Source organism: Leptidea sinapis, chromosome 6, assembly GCF_905404315.1.
Source record: "Leptidea sinapis chromosome 6, ilLepSina1.1, whole genome shotgun sequence".
NCBI classification, from domain to species: domain Eukaryota; kingdom Metazoa; phylum Arthropoda; class Insecta; order Lepidoptera; family Pieridae; genus Leptidea; species Leptidea sinapis.
This window is the reverse complement of record NC_066270.1, coordinates 13,534,598-13,555,665: the sequence shown is the minus strand read 5'-3', so window position 1 is coordinate 13,555,665 and position 21,068 is coordinate 13,534,598. Positions and strand designations below refer to the sequence as shown.

The window sequence follows — 21,068 nt, the reverse complement described above, 5'->3', positions numbered from 1 at the left end:
CCCGAACACTTGTTTGTCCTCCTCTTCCATTGAAAAAAAAATTGTGCTGCAATAATTATCACATAATATTTGAAAACAAACCAATTTCGTTTTTTTCATCTCTTTTTCGTTTATATTCCTAGTGCTTAATAAGTAGATATGACAGGTTAAAATTTCTTTGTGCAGAACCTGATATGGATAAAATAAATAAATGTCATTCTGAATGGGCAAAGGGACCCTTAAGTTAGGTGTATATGTTCAGTACTGGGTGCATGTTTAAATAGAGGTTTTAAAATCCATCAGCATACCAAGCTTGTGTTACATAAGAATGTGTTTAGTAGGATTAATTACAACATATTTTGCATAGTAAAGTAAGCTTATCCCTAAAATATTAAATAAAATTAGTTATTGTACTTTTACTACTATATATTTCTATTCATAGTTATGGACTTTTTGGAAATATAATTAGAAGAAGAAAAATTTGGTAACACAGCTAATAATATAACTCAATATCATTATGGACATATCTGTCCATATCAAATGTAAATTAAAACAATCACTAATAATTTACGATTTATTATTGATTTTTCTAGAGTTTAATACACCACATTGTGTTCATGATTATGTATACAGGCTAAGTTACAAAAAAAATTAAACATTCTTAGCCAAAGTTTCAGCTTTAGCAACAACTTCTTCAATGGGCCCAACCATGTAGAATGCAACTTCTGGTAGATGATCATATTCACCTTGTAAAATCTTGGAGAATCCTTTGATGGTTTCCTCAAGTGGCACAAGTTTGCCAGCATGACCAGTGAACACCTCAGCTACTTGGAAAGGTTGAGACAGGAATCTTTGAATCTTACGGGCACGGGCTACAGTCAGTTTGTCTTCCTCAGACAATTCATCCATACCCAAGATAGCAATGATGTCCTGAAGTGATTTGTAGTCTTGTAAAATTTTCTGAACACCTCTAGCAATGTTGTAATGTTCAGCACCAATAATATTAGGATCCATAATACGGGATGTTGAGTCCAATGGGTCTACAGCTGGGTAGATGCCCAACTCTGCAATGGCACGGGATAACACAGTGGTGGCATCCAAATGAGCAAAGGTTGTAGCGGGGGCAGGGTCAGTCAAATCATCAGCTGGTACATAAATGGCTTGTACTGATGTAATTGATCCTTTCTTTGTAGTAGTAATACGTTCCTGCATAGTACCCATGTCAGTGGCTAGGGTTGGCTGGTAACCTACAGCAGATGGGATACGACCCAACAGGGCTGATACTTCAGACCCAGCCTGTGTGAAACGGAAAATGTTATCAATGAAAAGCAGCACATCTTGTCCTTCTTGATCTCTGAAATACTCTGCTACGGTCAAGCCAGTCAAAGCAACTCGGGCACGAGCGCCAGGGGGCTCATTCATCTGACCATACACAAGAGCCACTTTAGATGTCTTATCTTTTAAGGAAATTACTCCAGACTCGATCATTTCATGATACAAATCATTACCCTCACGGGTTCGCTCTCCTACTCCAGCAAAGACAGAGTAACCACCATGGGCTTTAGCTACATTATTGATCAACTCCATGATAAGCACAGTCTTGCCCACACCTGCACCACCAAACAAGCCAATCTTTCCACCCTTGGCATAAGGAGCTAACAGGTCTACAACCTTGATGCCAGTAACCAGAATTTCCTGTTCTACTGACATGTCAACAAACTCTGGAGCTTCTGCATGAATTGCTGCAGTTTTGTCAGACTGAATAGGGCCTCTCTCGTCGATTGGCTCACCGATGACGTTCATGATGCGCCCAAGGGTCTCTACCCCGACAGGAATACGAATTGGTGACCCAGAATCCAACACGGGCTGTCCACGAACCAAACCTTCGGTACCGTCCATAGCGATAGTACGTACGATATTTTCACCCAAGTGCTGAGCCACTTCAAGGACGAGCCTTGGAGACCGGTTCTGAACCTCGAGGGCATTTAAGATTGATGGCAGATTATCCTCAAACTGAACATCTACTACGGCACCAATAACAGCTACCACCTTACCTTGGGCTTTTCCTGCAGCTTTGGCTGCATAATCACGTTTGCTCACGAGTGCTCCAGCGATCAAAGGTGTCTTCTCAGCTATGGTGTTATTGACTATTGCTTTTGTGGTCAACAGACCAGCTCTACCCACGGTAGAAAACATTTTCTATCTTCGGTGATGTACAGAAACAGTATCAGAAATTCAGATTAAATCTTCTTTTAATATCCCGGTGCTCATTCGGGTTTACGTAATAGGAAGGAGAGATCAAAGCAATAGACAATATCCAATTTTTTCCCCGCTTCCATAGAGTAACTAGTAAGTATTGAACCATAATACACCATAGACTTACGAATTCATAAAATCAGCGAAGGCATGAAGTTGTTGAATGAAAAATACATATATTCTTAAAATAAATAGTTCATGAAGGCAGAATTACATTGTCATCCTCTGTTCCTGACCCTGAAAGTCCTTAACTCTCGTAGCTCAGGTGACCAAGACATTCTGGCACAAATACCTAATGCTTTAGTCGTACTACAAGAACAGAGGTACATATAATATTATTAAGAATTTATTTCTTACCGATAACCAAAATTAATACAATATAATATCATGGTCATATGATTATTGAAAAATAATGTACTCTATCCCAGAAAGTGATCCCCTAAAAATTAGCAAACGTACACTACAATAAATTATTAGTTTTGACACCATAATTGAAGCGGTAAATCTAAGTCCTTCAAAGTGCAATTTAATCCAAATGTATAATATCTAAAAGAAAACATTTTAATCGTTTGTAATTGTAAGAAATATTGAAGTACTGTTACCAATTTAAAAATAAAAACTTTCTTGCCTCGCACAGCCACTTTGTGAAATCAATTACCGGCTGTGGTTTTTGCGAAGAGATACAGGGACCTTCAAGGAAAAAACATAAAGGAAAACCTTAAAAGCCGGCAACGCATTTCCTGACAGCTGTTGTTGCGAATGTACATGAGCGGTTGCCTCACCTCTCTCCATCCCGTTTGCCAGCTGTTATATATAAAAAAATGTACGTGATTATATTTTGCTAATTGCGGCTTTAAGATTCGCCCGCTCGTTAAGGCACAGTTATGAATACAGTGACAAAAACTCTTGATCCATCAATCCTATTACGCATCGAGACACCTGTGGAAAACAGGCCTAATTGTTCACCATCGAATCATCTTCATGGGATACGCCAGAAAAAAGATATCAATATTTTACGATAAGCTTATTACACTAGCATTTTCAAAGACTTTACAATTTAATAGTTTTCATAATATTAACTTAACTCACGATTACAGGGTCAATGGTTCATAAAGGCAGATTTACTATTCCATTAGTTCAACCGTCGAACGTCCAATTGCGGTGTTTAGATTCATCACATTGGGGCGTAGTAAAAGCACTCAACCAACGCCGAACGCATCTTGCTTATTGAGAGCAAAATATAAAGGGTAGCTTGGCTCAGTTTAATTAGAGAGCCAGCTGTTTGCAATTAACTCGATTTTACTTCATTGATAACTTCTGAAAATACTTCTGGCGTGCTTGTTACCCCATATTTCAATTTTTCAAAGCATATTTTTATCAAATAATCTAAATAATATTAACATATGAAAAAAAAATATTTAATTCATTTATGTAAATTGTAGTAGGTATTTTGGCAAATTCAGATAAAAAATAACTCTTTTATTGAATAAAAATTTCATCGTTTTAATAAGTCAACTTTAACTTTTTTGTTTTGACAAAACAATGAAGGGCCATATATGATTTGCAAGGAGGTTACATTAATATGTTATATTATATGACCTGTTATAGAGTGGACCCTAGAACGTTGTTATTTTATAAAAAGCTGAAAGGTTGTCAATGATATTATAGCATTAAAAGAGGTACTTATGTCACTAGCGGGCCGAATATGAATCGCCTAAATTGGTCTCTTTAGTCGTAGTCGCTCTCTCGATACGAAAACGGTACACACGTGTTTGTTGTTGACAGAATTATTGCTTACAATTTGATATAGGTACAACATTAAAATGCCGTCTTGTGCTATGGGAAGATGCACTAATTATGAAAGTAAATAAAAAAAATATAGAATTACATACCACAGGTAAGAAATCATGAATCTATGTCGAAAACTAGACTCGAGTCTCGAGTCTCGTTGTCGACATAGATTAACGTACAGAAACGACGAAATATTGATGCTGTCTGTTGCGGGATGATCGAAGTAGTATATTTTAGGAAATGATGTAAAAAAGGCGTTGATGTAGTGAATGTAATACGATATGTAATAATTTTTAATAAACAAGTGCGTATATAGGTAGCTGAACAATCAAACTACAAAAACAAGTTTTACGGTCGGTAGCGGACGTAAACAGTGAGTGCTGTTTGCTTGCGTACGAGTTTTTTCACGTAGACATTTTTTATATTTCCAACCCCTTGCCAGACAAGCATGTAGGGTAGCTGCAGGAGCGAGCGTGAGGCAGTATATATATGTGAGTCTGATAATACATTATCACACTGAATGTAGGATCTTTGGAATACGTGTTATCAATTTTTTCCATTAGGTGGGGCGCAGTAAAAGTAGCTTCCATTTCAAAGAAATTCTCGGCATAAATTATCTGCAATGAATCAATATATAATTAATGTAAATAAATTAATAAATGACAGCAGCCACAAGAAAGTACTGGAAATGTTGCAGGTGGTAAAAAAACTATTTGCCAATGCAGTATAATTGTGTAATGTACACCGACGTTCAGTCAGTTCAATGACTCTCAAATCCTGTTAAAGCTGTGCATTAAATAGAGAACATGGTGTATGTTCTTTGTTCATGGATTACGTATTGAGACGCCTTTTGAAATACGGACCAAATAATGGGTTTACGAGCAATGATATTTGGTGTATTATAAAATATGATACACTAACGCACACATGAATAATTTAGCATTGGAATAGCACACTACATTACGATTACACGTCAAAGAAGGATAGTAAATGCAATTATCGCAAGCGAAAAAGAGATAAATCTTATTTGCTAATTGCTTCGTATTTAAATAGATAAATACAGAATCATCCATCAGATATGATTTACCGTACACCGTGATTTATGCCTAAAATACGATTCATTCATGAGTTCATGTAGTTAAAGTTTTAAAGTAGTAAAACTGCATTGAAATTAGGTAAATAAAGTGTCATTGATTTTATAAAAAAAATATTTAATATTAATTATATTATAAAGTCATGTTGATGATATTAATTATTTGAACATAAAATAAATAAAATAATAAAAAACATACAGGGTCCCATTTTTACAAATTTACTAACGACAGCTCCCAAAAAGTTTTAAGTTTACAATTATTATTTTTTGTATCTTACGTTATTGATGAATGTCTTTTCGTTGAGGGTTTATTACAATAAGATAACAGGAGAAGAATAAAATGATCCATTGATTCTTCTGCAGTTAGCAAGGGATATACCGAAAGGGTCAGTGTTACTGAAAAAAGATCCTACGTAAGCAAATAGCACACACTGTCTACGTTCGCTACCTACCATTACATTCACTATAACAACGCTTTTTTTACATCATTTCCTATAATATACTACCTCGATCATCCGAGAACAGACAGCATCAATATTTCGCCATTTCTGTACGTTAATCTATGTCCGCACTCGAGACTCGAGTCACGTTGCGGCATTCGGCTTGGTTGCGTTTTCGTATTCGGCGCGCTAGTGACATATCTACCTCTTTTAATACTATAATATCATTGTTTACGAGGAGCTATTTTCGTTGAGCAACTTTTGTTGCACCGCAAGTTGTTATATTAATTCAAAACTAGTAGGTAGTAGAATTTTCTAAAAACCGTGATACATGAAGTTATGTTATAACATAAAGTTAATGCCACAAACAAACTTTTTATGTCTACTACTCGCTAAGCGATTAATTATGATTGACTGTTGCGGACACGAGTCGAACTCTGTGCGTGGCGCGGTTTCAAACTTTACGAACATTATTCATGTCGAAAAGCGGATAAGGCATATCCGAGCCTCTCTCGGGACGCGGACATCGTAAGATATAGGTAGCATGAACGGCATATATAATGCCGCAAAATTTCACAAACATCTTATATAAAGATGTTTGTGAAATCACACGGGACACGGCTTGAACTCGCTACGGTCTAGGTATTTAGATATTGTAGGTACTTTTATGACAGACATACGATTGATACACTGTGATGATTGATTGATTGTTTACACGTAATGAATCTGCTCTTGCACTCTTTTTAGACTTGAAATTAGCTTCAAGCTTCAATCAAGCTAAGATTTTGCAAGCTTTGCTTAGAAAAATCTAGACTAGGTACGGTACCAGTGTAGACTTGCTTGGAAAGGGCTCTTTATTTCAGTTCGGTAGATTCACGTGAAAAGTCACGTGTCAAGGATTACATCAGCAATTGTCGCGTAGCAATGCTTCGACATAAATGAAGAGAGTTGTCAAACTTCATATCGAGGAGCAACGTACATGACGAGAGTTGACAGAATTCAAGACATGGATAATTTCAACAGCTCCGTCAGCAATACTCGTACCTCAGCGGAAAAGTGTTTACTTTTGACGCTGTAGACCCGGGTCCGATATACCTACCAGTGCATGAATTTTTTTGGGTTTTGTAAAGTTAATGAAAATTTCTAGTAAGTTCAAGATCAAATAGAATCGAACAGAGTAAAGAGGATGGAAAATGTGTAAGCACTATAAAAATAGCTAAAAGAAATTTCTAGTACGATTTAAATTTAAAGATGGAATGGGAGAATCATTTTGAAAAACGGCAGTTCTAGTGCTGACTCGAAAGTATAGAGAAAGAAGGAGAAGAAAAGAAGAAGTAGTAGAAAGTGAAATTAGAAGAAGAAGAAAGAAGAGACTTAGTGGTCGGTGTGGTGTGACGCGTTTGAGGTACCGCCACCAACAAGAAGAACAGCGGCAGACCGTCGAAGTGCAAGTTCAGAAAAGTGACGGCAAATAAAGACTCGTTCCTATTAGCGGAGTATTATTTTCAATCCCCGACCCACTCCCGTGTCTCTATTTTGTAAATCATTGAATACCAAAATTTTTATCATTATTAAGTTTTTCGGTGTAGTTTTAGATTCAAAACTGACAGCCATGGCTTTATGTGAAAACGTTGTTACTAATGTGAAAAACACTCGAGTTTAGAAACTTCGAGTTAAGAGATGTCTCTCTGGTGTTTGGTGTGGTGCACATGCGTTTTCCTTAAGGCTACTATAGAATTTTATACTACTGGGTATCCTAGATTACAAGACAATTTTCCTCTAGCCCTATAATTAAATCGATCTAAGAAAACTAGATCCCTCCAAAAGCTATTAGGATAATTGTTGGAGAAGTCTAGCTCTGAATATATTACAATTATAGTGTAAAGGACGTATGTTTCATCATATTATTTTTGCACTTTCCAAATAGCCCCCACATTACCAAACTATATATTATTATCTCATTAAATCATCAAATATTGGAATAACAATCCACTACCCTATTTAGTAAAAAGTTATATGAGGTATATACGGGACATCAACCTCCAAATCTTGATTTATTTACAAGTAAATAATAGGCTAGGGGGAAAAGCTTCATGCGAGCCCAAAACTCCTTGATGGGAGAGAAATAAACAGAGAAGGTAGAAGAAGATAATTATGGTCAATGTTCTATAGTCTCTAACTCTGCTAGTAGCAATTATTATTCTGTGGTGTATGGTCTCTGTTGTTCTGTGGGCTATAGTCTATACTTTTTGTCTTTAGTTTTTTTTTCACTTTCTGCATTCTCCATGCGTCTCCATGCGTAAGCATCATATTTTATTAGTCTGTGGCATTCTCATTTCTGGTAGACATGAGACATAGACATTTCATTCTTCCCTATATTAGGGATGGCGAATCTTTCCAAAAAAAGATCGATTCTTAAATCGATTCGAATCGTAATCAGATAAATCGATTCATAAAAACATCGAAGTCTAAATTGAATTTCCAATTTGTATTTACAATGTAAATATAAATCCATTTTATGAAAAACAAGAATGATACCATAATAACCAATCTCTGGGATCTCATATCAGTAAAATCAGGAATTTTTTAGTTCAGGGAATTCGATAATTACAATTATTTTTATTACCATATCAAAATATCAGATCAGATATAAAAGAAGACATTTATTTTTGTTCCTTCTTTTGCTATTCTAATAATAGTGGTCTGTAAATGAAACTTCAATTTGCTTCTATAATTTGTACGACGAGGCCGTGGACTAAAAGCAGCGCGATCAGCGATTCAACACGATACGTCCATCCTCCGTGGTCGATCTCGTGAATGCCCCCCGCGATTCTTCTTCAAACCGGTCACTTAACTACCTATCGCTTGAGCCGCGCACCGTCCACGTCCACTCGATTCAAATGCTTTAATATTCGATATATAACTTTACAAAATTTAAGCAATTTATTATTGTCGTGCACAATTTTCTAAATGTATTTGTTACATTAAAAAGTTAAGAGAGTAGATAACATAGCTTATAGTTCCTAATGCTTCATATCTAAGCTTTTTAAAAACAACAATCTGTCAAGTCTACTGGGATCCAAGCGGTTCCGCTCATCACTTGCGATATTGCCGGCAATCGAAAAAAGGCGCTCACAGGGAACAGATGATCCTACGATACTCATATACATCACGGCTATTGAGTGAACATGATGATAAATAGAGTTTTTTTTGTTCTTGCCAATGAAGTATAGGATCATACTTTAGGTGGACTAGCTGCCTGTGAAAAACAGTGTTTAAACTCTTCGTTTAAGCCTTGACTTTTCAGTGCAAGTGTATTACATGTAGAGAGTTGCTTTTTGACAAGCAACTTATAAAAATCCCAAATTCCTTTTTCTAAATCAGTCCCTTCTTTTGCGTCGAATTATTCACTATTATTTTGTGGAAGTTGTTGCTGTGATTGAATATCTAAAATTGAAGTATTTATTCTATTTATTGCTGGAGAACAGGCTACTTGGTCAGCAAAATGATTTTTTTTTAATCTAGGATCTAAAATTGTCGCAGCAGCTAACAAATGATTTTTTACCAAAACAGAAAAAAACGAAAGTCGATTTTCAAGGGTAAAATATCGATTCAGTACGACATATCGATTTAAAATTTCGATTTATTTGGTCCGAGAAATCGATTCTTCGATTAATCGATTAGAGATCGCCATCCCTACCCTATATATCAAGCTGACTGCGTTGATCGTTTTGAAACCATGTTTTAAAATAATAATCACATAGAATGTTATATTTCAGTATTATTCATTTTCCCCTATTATAGTACTGTGCAAGAAAATTTCTTTTTATTAGAGTCGGTTCACTGAGTAACGTAATCATGGAATATATTTCACCAGAAGACACACCTGTAACCAGTACTAGAATGTGAGCATACATAAATTATTGTAGGTTATAATTTTAGCTACTATACAAACGAAATTGACTAACTATACAATAATTAATTGTTTCATTGTAGATTATGCTGTCAATGTGCCGTTCCTATTGAAGCCAATCCATCTAATATGTGTGTTGCTTGTTTAAGAGCTCACGTTGATGTTACAGATGGTATTCCAAAGCAAGCAACGCTATTTTTTTGTCGAGGTTGTGAAAGGTATGATTTAACATTATTAAAAACAAATATTACTTAATAAATTATATTATTAGCTTTTACGAAAACAAAAGTATAAGATGAAAGCCATTTCTTAAATGTATTATCAGGTACTTACAACCACCAGCAGAATGGGTTGTTTGTTCATTGGAATCAAGGGAACTCTTGGCTCTCTGTTTAAAACGGCTGAAAGGATTAAACAGAGTTAAACTAGTTGATGCTGGGTTTGCATGGACAGAACCACACTCGAAAAGAATAAAAGTAACTATTACTGATTTTATACTTTCATGTTATTAGTTTATTAATCTCTTCTCATCATTATTATAACACAAGAAATAAGGGATTGCTTGTAACTAGTTCTGGTAGGCTTAATAAGATACATAATAGCTTTTAGAGTAAATGTATATATTTTTATAATAAAGTCCCAGCCACTGTTCAGGCATTGTCTATAAATTAATTTAAATGTTTTATTAAAAATGGCTAAATCCTACTACTCCACAGTTGAATATCTAAGTAATCACACAGCCTGGGGCTAGATTAAGATTATTTTATAGCAATGGCAATGACAGCACAATATTGTATATTTCATAAAAAAAGCTGGGAGAGTTTCTTGAGCCTCTACATCTCTCTCGGAGCGCAATTTGTTTCCAAAGTGGTAGTAGATACTACTACCACTTTAGTTTATATTAGAAATGACATCAAAAATAATTCTAAAGGAATCAATTTTGAGAAAATAAATGCCTTTTATTAATTAGGCTGTTTTTGTATTAGGTCAAACTCACAGTTCAAGGTGAGGTTATAGGTGGAACTGTCTTGCAACAGACCTTCATTGTGGAGTATGTTGTTCAGCACCAGATGTGTGATGCATGCCATAGGTCAGAGGCACAAGATTACTGGCGTGCCTTAGTGCAGGTGCGACAAAGAGCAAATAACAGAAAGACATTCTATTACTTGGAGCAATTGATACTAAAACATAAAGCACATGCCAACACACTTGGTATTAAACCAAAACACGGTAAGATCTTTCTCCGAGTAACTTTCCATTGTGTATACTAATAAGACAATATATATAGATACCATGCTTCTGCTTTGACTTAAATCTTTATTCTTTAGGACATTCTATTCTTTTCTGCTAGAATATCTTTATATTAACTATAAAATTTATTTTCAGATGGATTAGACTTTTTCTATGCATCAGAAAATCATGCCCGTAAAATGGTTGACTTTATTCAGTCTGTCTTACCTATAAAATGTCAGCACTCGAAGAAACTTATATCACATGACATTCACAGTAACATTTACAATTATAAGTTTACATTTAGCATTGAAATAGTCCCCTTGTCAAAGGACAGTGTTGTATGCCTTCCTAAGAAACTAACACACCAGTTGGGTTCAATATCACCAATATGTTTAGTCCAGAGAGTTACCAGTACAATACACCTTATAGATGCTAATACAGGACAAGGTATGTATAGAAGAGGTTTAACCTGTACACAGGCTGTTACACAGATCTTGGGTGTCATTGAATGAAGTAATAAATAAATATTAGCTGACCCGGCAAATGTTGTTTTGCCATATAAATTCTATTGATCTTTTGCTTGCTAGTTGAAAAGAGATGGCGCTAGTTGTATTCATTGGCAACAATCATACTTCTTTTGTATTTTGTATAATTCACACTATAGTTTTATAAATTATAGCCTATTTGTTATTCTGGTGTGTAAGCTATATTATTGTAAAGTTTCATCAAAATCTATTCAGTAGATTTTGCGTTAAAGAAGTTCAAACATACATCCAGACGTACAAACTTTCACATTTATAATATTAGTAGGATTGTATGTTTGTGGTATTTGTAATTAATTTATACTTTTTTAAAATAAGAATATTATTTATCATTGGTCTTATAGTGTGTCACAAAGGTGTGTATAGATGAATAAAATGTGTAAAAGTCTCTACATCCTTACACAATATAGTAAGGCTGGTTATGTTGAAACACACATTGAAATTTTGTTGAATGAGTTGTTACTACTGAATTCAGATGACTAAAAGCCCAGTATTTTCTATCATAACTTAATGTTTTGCTAACTACAGTACTGATCTACAGGACAACATAATGCAAGTCTTAAGTAATATCAAAGATTCACCGCTCTTGACTGCATAGATTGTAGATAGGCCCTAGCCTATCTATAATAAGGAAGAAAAATGTGCTCTTATTGCAATGAACTACTGCCTTTTGTGTCTGAACCTATCATTCTGAGTAATTGTACTGCAGTTATTGTACTAAATTGTACTGCAAGTATTGTACTAAATATTTGTATCCATTCCATGGCTATATTTTTAATGTGATAGTGATGAGATGAGTTAAACACACCGGATGGTAGGTGACACAGTCTGCCCATTGTATTGCCACTCAGGATCATTGATTGAACCTGATTTGATTGAAATTGGAGCGGAATCTCAATTGTACTCATCATAAATAAGAGATTGCTTGTAACTAATTCTAGTCGGCTTCATGAGATACATATTAGCTTTAAGGGTATGTGTATACACTATAGTATAATCCCAGTCACTGTTCAGACATTATCTGTAAATAAATTTAATTATAATTAAAAAATGGCTCTGTCATACATCTCACTACTTCACAGATGAATATCTAAGTGATTGATCGGCTCCAGAATAGATTATGATTATTTTATACAGATAACAATGACTACAGTTCTGTATATTTATTTAAAAGTAGGACAAAAAAGAATCCTGGGAGAATTTCTCGCGCCGTTTCTTCTCTCTCAGAGCGCCATTTTTTTCCAAAGTCATAGTAATGTTTGAAGTGACGTCATAAAGAGCTCTATAGGAATCTATTTTGAAATAAATGCCTTTTCATATTGAGACTTAAAATGTTAAATCCCATTAGCCCAGTAATTTTACTAGCTATGGCACTTTTGAATCTGCATATCAATAATCCTTGCACATTTCTTCTTCACCACCAAATAAAGTGCCGTTGTAGTACCTAACTAGCTGGTATCCTGTGAACAGAATCCTCCCTCTGATAAGTTGTTCCATATATACCAGAAATTAATTATTAGCAATTGTAGGAATGTGTATTTTGTTTCAGTGTGTGATGTTTCGTCAACAGTCTATTGGAGGCATCCATTTACTCCGATTTGTAATCCAAAACAGTTAGTGGAGTACATTGTGATGGACATTGACATTTTAAAGGAACATGTAAGTTTATTTTTTATTTTGTTTACTGATATACTATGCTGGCAACAGTATCAAGGTTTTCCTATGCACATATTTTGGACACTATAAGTATCTGCTTGTTCACACATCTGACATAAATTTTGATGCATGGACCGGCCAATGTTCCCGTCACATATATTTGAGGGAAGGAGCCGACCCCATACATGGCGCCGCCCCAAGCAATGAAATGTTATTGAGTGTGACAAATCATGTTATAACATAATAACATATTACTCAAGACAAGTTTGGTCGAAAGTTTCTAGAGATATCGTAAATGCGTGGGTGGGATCGTGACACGACAAACTATATATGTAAACCTTCTTGAGCTTCAACCAATCTATTACAAAAGATTTCATTGAGATCGGTCGAAGGAGTTATTAGGGAACATACAAACATACATACTCTTTTATATATATAGAAGATAAATTTATAAAAGACCTTGCGAGCATGTGCCACCCCTAATGTCAACTTTTACGTTACATTCGACTGCTCTAAGTGGACTTCCTTACACAGATGTGGTGTCGAAGGAGTTTTTATTACTTGTTTAAATGTGACATTAATCTGGGGAATTAGACTCTTGTGGTTCCTTGCGTTCAAATGCGTTTCTGTTAGTGTTCTAAATGATGAAGAATTAAGATAATGAAGTAATAATCATATAATATGTATAAAGAAACGATTTAAGTAAATTTTTAGCATACTGTGTTCATGTAACAGCATGACATAATATAGCACTGTGCTTCTCCGGGGCATAATAAGAAGGGGAAAGTCCCAGGCCCAAGCATGTCGTAACAGGCGACTAAGGGCATATAGCAGTAGGAGGCTCCTTTGCACAGAATGCCACCTAGATTATGAGCACAACAACCGCGCCTTTTTCTGCCGTGAAGCAATAATGTGTAAGCATTATTGTGTTTCAGTCTAAACAGTGCCATAGCAAGTCAAATTACTGGGTCAATAAGACTTAACATATTATGTCTCAAGGTGAGGAGCGGACTTGTAGTGCCGCTCAGAATTTTTGGATTTTTCGAGAATATTGAGTGGCACTGCTTTGTAATCTTGCTTGCTTATCTTATCCCTTATAAAAAAATACTTGATATGTCACATTATACATGCAATTATTGTTGTATTCACGAATAAGTCTGTAGACATGTTTGAACTTATTGGTTTTTTTTTAGGAAAAGAAAACCTTTCCTGGCCAAGGAATAGTGTCGAACAAGCATGTGGTTGCTGATGTGTGGGTGGTGAAATCAAGTGAACTTGGCTTGGATGTTAACCCTGTCCATACTAAAACACATCTTGGACATCTTCTGAAGCCAGGGGATACAGTACTCGGGTAACTACATCATCTATTCAAACACTATATTATATATCAACTAACAACCCACTTTCCAACGCAGTGAGTATCAGTATATTATGTCTGTCTCTCACATTATAAACAGTGGGTAAATGACTGCTCTACTAAAACACTTGCAAATTTTTATTATAAATTTGTGAGCACCTAAGTTTAGCTACAATTTTTTTTTATTCATTAATTACCAACTACATACTTTAATGTGCTTTAAATGTGTTTACTTAAATATTAACCAAGTTAGACAATGAATGATTTATATTATCTATACTAGCTGACCGGGCAAATAATGTTTTGCCATATAAATTATTTTTAGAGTTAGACCGTTTTTTGGACATGCGACATTACTTTATTTTTCTAAAATAAAAGAATTTTTCTAAAATAAACGTAGCTTAAGTTATACCTTATTACATCAGCTACCTGCCAATAAAAGTCCCGTCAAAATCGGTCCAGCCATTTCAGAGATTAACAGCCGGAACAAACAGACAGACAGACAAAATTAAAAAAAAAAAAAAATTTTGGTGTATATAAATTCATATACATGTAGTAAAAAACGGTTATTTCAATATTACAAACAGACACTCCCATTTTATTTATATGTATAGATTTATGTTATGAAATTTGTATGAGTACTGTCTGAGGTAAGCCAATACAAATATGCTACATTTATATTGAAATTTTTATAGGTTCCTAAGGGTGTTCTAGTCTATCTCAGAAATAAATAGACTGGATTTGAAGGGATTTTTACAGGAGGGGAGCTTGTAGGAATAACTTGGTTACTTTTGATTTAGAAAATTAATTGGGTGTACAGACTTTATTCAGACAAAAAAAAATTAACAAAAAAACAACAAACTTCAAAAACACTATTCCAAAACAATAGATATAATATGCACTAAAAAGTATAAAAATAATTGCGTATTTTTATACAATCTAATTAATTAATCTAATTCTAGTTACGATTATTGTTATTTTTGGAATCGTTAATTTGCTCCTAAGAATTGAAGAGTACTACTTTGTCATGGATGCCGTAATCTGAACCTAACCATACTCTTACCAACTATCTTTGAAGTATATTCTTTCCAATAAAAAAAGAATCATCGAAATCCGTTGGCGCGATATTGAGTTATTCGTAAATTTACCATACACTTTGCTATATGTATGTATAGAAAATTTAAGACTTAGTTTTTCTCATGAATGTCATTCTCATTTGGAGCCAATTACAATGGGACCACACGGCAAGCACCAGCTTTCAAAGAACAAAGAATTATCAAAATCGGTTCACGCAGTCGAAAGTTTTGAGGTAACAAACATAAAAAACATACCGACGAATTGAGAACCTCCTCCTTTTTTGAAGTCGGTTAAAACTAATCCTAATACATGACTCTTATCTAAATACTTAATTGTCTGTGTGCCTTTGGGCAAAGGCCTCCCCTGTTCTTCTCCACTCTTCTTCATTTGTAGATAGTCTAATCCAGGTTCATCTAGCCATTTTCACTATTTCATCTTCCCATCTTTTAATATTTTTTTTTAGAAAAACCTATAAAACTATAAATTAAATCAAATTCAATGGTCAGTTAGTCATATTGTGCCATGAAGCCCTATCACTGAGGAGGAAAAACCTATGCTTACTCTCCAGTATGTTAAACTGGGCACTGTCGCCTAAACAGCCACCTCAGTGTGGTCGGATTAAAAAACGAAAGAACTTTGCAGATTTTGCCTTGAGGCCGATGAAACGCCTCTTCAACTTCTCTTCACACCTTCTTTTCCCAACTCCTCTTCACCAACAACACCATCCTTGGCGACTATACCCTGCTCCCAGATGCTGTTTGTAATACTCGCGTCAAGAAGATACTGCAGTTCATAAAGGCGGCAGGGCTTGACGGGCTATAAGAGACCCCGCAAACTGTAGACTTTTGATCGGCCGATAGTTTGGTTGAGTTCGGCTGTTACGTGCGCACACTGGCCCGACAAATACAGTTGGGTCTGTGATGAGTGCGCACACTAGACAACTATCGGCCGACAGTTTTAGGGACGATTCGCTATTAGTTTTAAAACGGCTATTGATGAGTCTGGCCGACTAAACAATCGGTGGTGTGCGCGCCTAGAAGAGCGCTGTACGGATTTAACAGTCGGCCGATAGGTTGCTGACGGTTCAGTTTGAAGGCAATCGTGTACATCAAACTTTTTTGTCGGCCAATACCGAATCGTTATAATGTGCGCACTCTCATACATCTTCATACTGATTAAGAAACCAACCAAACTATCGGCCGATCAAAAGTCTGCAGTTTGCGGGGTCTCTAAGTATGAGTGGCGAACAAAATTGTTCAATACTGGACTAGGTTTTACTAGGACTCATTAGCACTAGACAAATAGCCACCGTCTCCAAATAATAATAATAATAATAATAGCCATTTTGTTCATTTGTGTACAATTTTTTTTTAACAGGTATAACCTTGGGGATTCCAATGTTAACGATGACAATTTCGACAAACTTGACCGCAATTTAATACCGGATGTGTTTCTGGTCAAGAAATATTACGGAGAGCGATCAGCCAGACGTCGAGCGAGGACTTGGAAGCTGAAACACATGGCTGATGATCTTCACAATGGAATGAGTTCATCTAACGAGTATGTATACCCAGATTTACTTTGTTCATTCATTCAAACAGATATCTTTGTTGCATTACTTTAAATTATATATTGTAGTTGAAATGATTTGTAAAATGATGAAGCAATGTTGATATAAAAGAAAAGCAACAAGTTTCTTGCCACTTCTTCTCATTAAATCTCAACCTTTCTGAAATTGTGGTAAATGTAAAAATAAAAGAAAACTTGGCATTCATAAGTGTCATTTCCTTGACGTACATGAAAAAAATGAAAAATTCTAGTTCTACATTGCCTTTTGGTCTCGATGGAAATTCTCTCCCAGATCGCCATTTTTTCCGAACAGGTGTAGTGTTAGAAGTGACACTAAAAAGAATTCTAAAGGACTTAATTTTGAGAAAATAAACGCCTCGTTTATGCCTGCACCACCCCCTCTTCCCACTTGTGATGTTTATTTATCGGGAAGATTTTCCACTTTAGATATTTTTTTAAATACACCATTTGAGACATCTGTGTCATGTTCCTGGCCGATATAATGTCATTTTATTTACATTATCGTGACCAAATGTATTAATAATCAGTAATTATTATAGTCTTTTCCCAAAAAATATCCCACTTTCCAACGCAGTGAGTTATCAGCAATATCTGTCTCTCACATTATAATCAGTGGGTAAATGACTGCTCTACTAAAACACTTACAAGTTTTATTATAAATTTGTGAGCACCTAAGTTTGGCTACAGACACACCCTCCCTATAATTTATTAAATTTAAAAGTAACAGGTTGAAGTTTATTCATAAAATTTTCTGACGTTTGCGACATTCGTTTTTTTTTTTATTTCTTCGTCCATTATTAGCCAAAGTGTTCAAGCCCGTACAGCTGTATTCGTTATTTAATAATTAATTGTCAAAGCCATCATTGTAAGATTTTTACAATATTGTTCTTTCTACAAACGTAGTATAGTACGAGGAATAAATCATTAATGATTTTTGCTTTGTTAGGCCAAAGAAGTATAACTTCTTGCCTGCATACATAATTACACACACACACTTTTTTTTAAAATAACTAACATTGAGGCTTAGATAATTTATGCGTATAAATATATTTGTAATAAAAACATAGACTTTAATTAAGGAAATCTCAAAACCTTATGGTATCGGTAATACCATTATAATATATACCAGTAATAGTTAAAATATACACATATTATGACATAATAACACCGTTGTCCTATTTCTAGGGACTACAACGAGTTCTTGGACGATCTTGAAGAGGATCCCACTTTCAGACAGAATATAAATATATTCAAGGATGCAAATAGAGTCCCAGTTGATGTGGATGATGAGATAGATCCATCACTGCCCCGCATCACCCTGGCTGAAATGTTGGATGATCTTGTCATTGATGATGTTGAGATGAATGAAGAATAACTTCAGCTAGCTTAATGTATAATGTACTCGTGTAATACAATTAAATATATTTTTTCGTTAATGTTTATTTTATTTATTGAAAACTTGTTGGCCCATATGTACGTAATATGTATGAGTGTATATGGGGGGTATGTTACCTCCTAATTCTCTAGACCGACTTTAGCAAAATATGATGATTCGGTCTAAAGACTTCATAACCCGTACGCTCGTTTGTCCTCCATAAAAAAGCTACCATTCGCATGAAGGATTTGAAAGAAATTAAACCAAGATACCGCCCAATGTATTATTCCGCAAAATCGCTGAATTCTTTAAAAAGCGAACAATTATTTTCCAACTTACTGCCGCATCATTATGATAAAATGCGTGATTGATAAATTTATAAATGAAGGACTTGGTTATTTAACAAAAAAACGAGTTTAAAACAAAAAAAAGATTTTATACAAAATTAATGATTGCGAAACTGAAGTGGCAGTGCGCAGGGCTCCATAGTTCGACCGACAGACGGCCGTTGGGGCAGGAAAGTCCTCGAAGGGCGATCACGTACCGGAAGACGCAGTGTTGGTAGGCCGATGGACCGACGATCTGGTCAAGATCGCCAGAATACGTTGGATGAGTGCAGCGCAGGACCGATCGTCGTGGAAATCTTTGGGAGAGGCCTTTGTCCAGCTGTGGACGTCTTCCGGCTGAGGATGATGATGATAAAAAATTAATACATTTTAAGCGTCAATCAAAGAGGATGTAAAAACTACGTAATAAGACTGCCTAAGTAAAAATTGACAAGTTTAGTATGAAACGTGCAGTCATTTGACATAGTAGTACTTACAGTATGGCGTTTGGCGAAGAAGTATAATTCGACTAAGTTTGAAAAGGAACGGTTGCTTAAAACGGAGTAGAGTACGGTTATCTCCGTTTTTTACAAGATTATAGCCGTCATCTGTCAATCTATCAATGACTGTACGTTTCATACAATCGGGTGAACCGTTATTTTTTTAGAGAGTTTCGCTAGGCTGGCGTCAATAGTTTTAGATATATTTTTACTTTGGTGAGACGTTTACTATTTTTGTACTTATAATAATTTATTTACAATAAACATGTTGGTTTATATCGCCCACACATTAGCCCACACTAATGAGTTGTCACATACTAATTGTTACAAGTCTGAACGATCCAACGAAAACTAGCCGACCTTCCACGTTTTGGCTATTTTGTTTTTGTACTAAAATTTATGAACGACGCGACATCTTTTCGATTGAATTGCCTGCGGGCCACGCTCACGACGTAACAGAGAGGTCACGCCGTAAGGTCTATAAAAAATTGTTTTAACTATTTGTCTATTATATAGACCGGTGAAATACAATAATTATTCCTCCGCGCGGCGGGCTCGTGAATGTGGTTAAATTAATATTACGTCTATCCATTTGTTGTTGAGAGGAACGGTAGGTCCGTGATTTTGTGTCGTGTCCGGGACAGCTTTAGAGTACTTACATCAAAGCTTGTATTCCCTCACCGTGGTTGGCTCTTTCGGGAAAGTTGGATAGCCGTTTAATGTCAGTGGAAGATGGCTGCGCAGTTTTCTGCGTCTATCGCAATTTACAACCTGTATTGCCTCATCTTACTTTGCTTAAATATCCTTAAGGGGCTCATACGTTAATGCGAGTTTCACAACTAATACATCGTTAACTCGTTAGTCTTGTGAGAGAGTGGTACCTAATCCTAGGTACCTTATCCTATAAGTCCTACTAAAATTAGATACAGTTATACGATCACCCAAAACGGCTGCAAAGTTAAAGTTGAAAATTGGCTAATACATGGTTTAGTCTATAGGTATATCAGATAGGTACCTACATTTTATTCCGCTGAATGACATGGCGTAAAGGTAAGCGTAATTTTAGACAATCCTATAAGTCCTACTAAAATCTTAAATTAGAGTGTAGTAAAATAGCTGAACAGTTACATCTGAAACCTGGCTAACACATAGTTTAGTCTTTATTATCATATAGGTACTTACTTTTTATTCTGGTGAATAAGCGGAATTCTAGAAGTCGTACTAAAAACTAAAATTAGAGTGATGTTGTTATACCTACGTCACGCAAAATAGCTGAATAGTTTAAGTTGAAACCTGGCTAACACATACCTTTTATTAGGACAATAAGGGACGAGACGAGCAGGATGTTCAGCTGATGCGAATTAATACGCCCTATCCGTTAAAATGCAGTGCTGCTCAGGATTCTTGAAAAACCCAAAAACTAGCGGCACTACAATAATTGCGCTCGTCACCTAGAGACATAAGATGTTAAGTCTCATTTGCCTAGTAATGCCACTAGCTTTGGCGCCCTTCAGGCGGAAACACAATAATTCTTAAACATTACTGATTCACGGCAGAAAAAGGCGCCGTTGTGTTGCCTAACCGTAATCAAGCCGGCATCCTGTTCAACAAAGCCTCCCACTGATAAATGCCCTATGTCGCCTCTAACGGCACTCTTGGGCATGGGAATTCCCTATTCTTCCTATGCCCGGGGAAACACAGGGGTAGTTTAGTCTGGATAATCAAATAGGTGGGTTTTTATTCCGGTAAATGACATTGCATGACTATCTTCTGTTATCGTGATTATTCCGTTATTGTGATTTTGAAGTAGACGCATATAAATTTGCTGGCAGAAACTATACTTACCTAAAGTTAATTCATAAATATTTTATCAAAAAATATAATCAAGATCGAAGATTAATAGTTATCAAGTTAATTAGTTAATATATATTTAGAGATAA

At 35.5% G+C, this 21,068-nt stretch overlaps 2 protein-coding genes across 2 annotated transcripts; one reads left to right on the top strand and one right to left on the bottom strand.

Annotated features, from left to right (window-relative positions):
- Window positions 1-539: 539 nt before the first annotated feature.
- On the bottom strand, window positions 540-2,300 carry LOC126965019 (ATP synthase subunit beta, mitochondrial-like). Its single transcript, XM_050808438.1, has one exon. The coding sequence runs from the start codon at window positions 2,173-2,175 to the stop codon at window positions 631-633; it is 1,545 nt and encodes a 514-aa protein (XP_050664395.1). The 5' UTR covers window positions 2,176-2,300; the 3' UTR covers window positions 540-630.
- A 6,968-nt stretch (window positions 2,301-9,268) lies between these two features.
- Window positions 9,269-18,363, top strand: LOC126965027 (60S ribosomal export protein NMD3). Its single transcript, XM_050808450.1, has 9 exons — window positions 9,269-9,464; window positions 9,556-9,690; window positions 9,798-9,948; window positions 10,459-10,702; window positions 10,859-11,152; window positions 12,797-12,906; window positions 14,097-14,254; window positions 16,715-16,897; window positions 18,113-18,363. Exons 1-9 carry the CDS (start codon window positions 9,418-9,420, stop codon window positions 18,300-18,302), a joined length of 1,512 nt encoding a protein of 503 aa, XP_050664407.1. The 5' UTR covers window positions 9,269-9,417; the 3' UTR covers window positions 18,303-18,363.
- Window positions 18,364-21,068: the final 2,705 nt, after the last annotated feature.

Coding starts and splice junctions, on each gene's coding strand:
- LOC126965019 (XM_050808438.1), bottom strand. CDS start 2,175: ATGTTTTCTACCGTGGGTAGAGCTGGTCTGTTGACCACAAAAGCAATA.
- LOC126965027 (XM_050808450.1), top strand. CDS start 9,418: ATGGAATATATTTCACCAGAAGACACACCTGTAACCAGTACTAGAAT. Junction 9,949..10,458: donor CACACTCGAAAAGAATAAAA/GTAACTATTACT, acceptor TTTTTGTATTAG/GTCAAACTCACAGTTCAAGG. Junction 12,907..14,096: donor TTGACATTTTAAAGGAACAT/GTAAGTTTATTT, acceptor GTTTTTTTTTAG/GAAAAGAAAACCTTTCCTGG.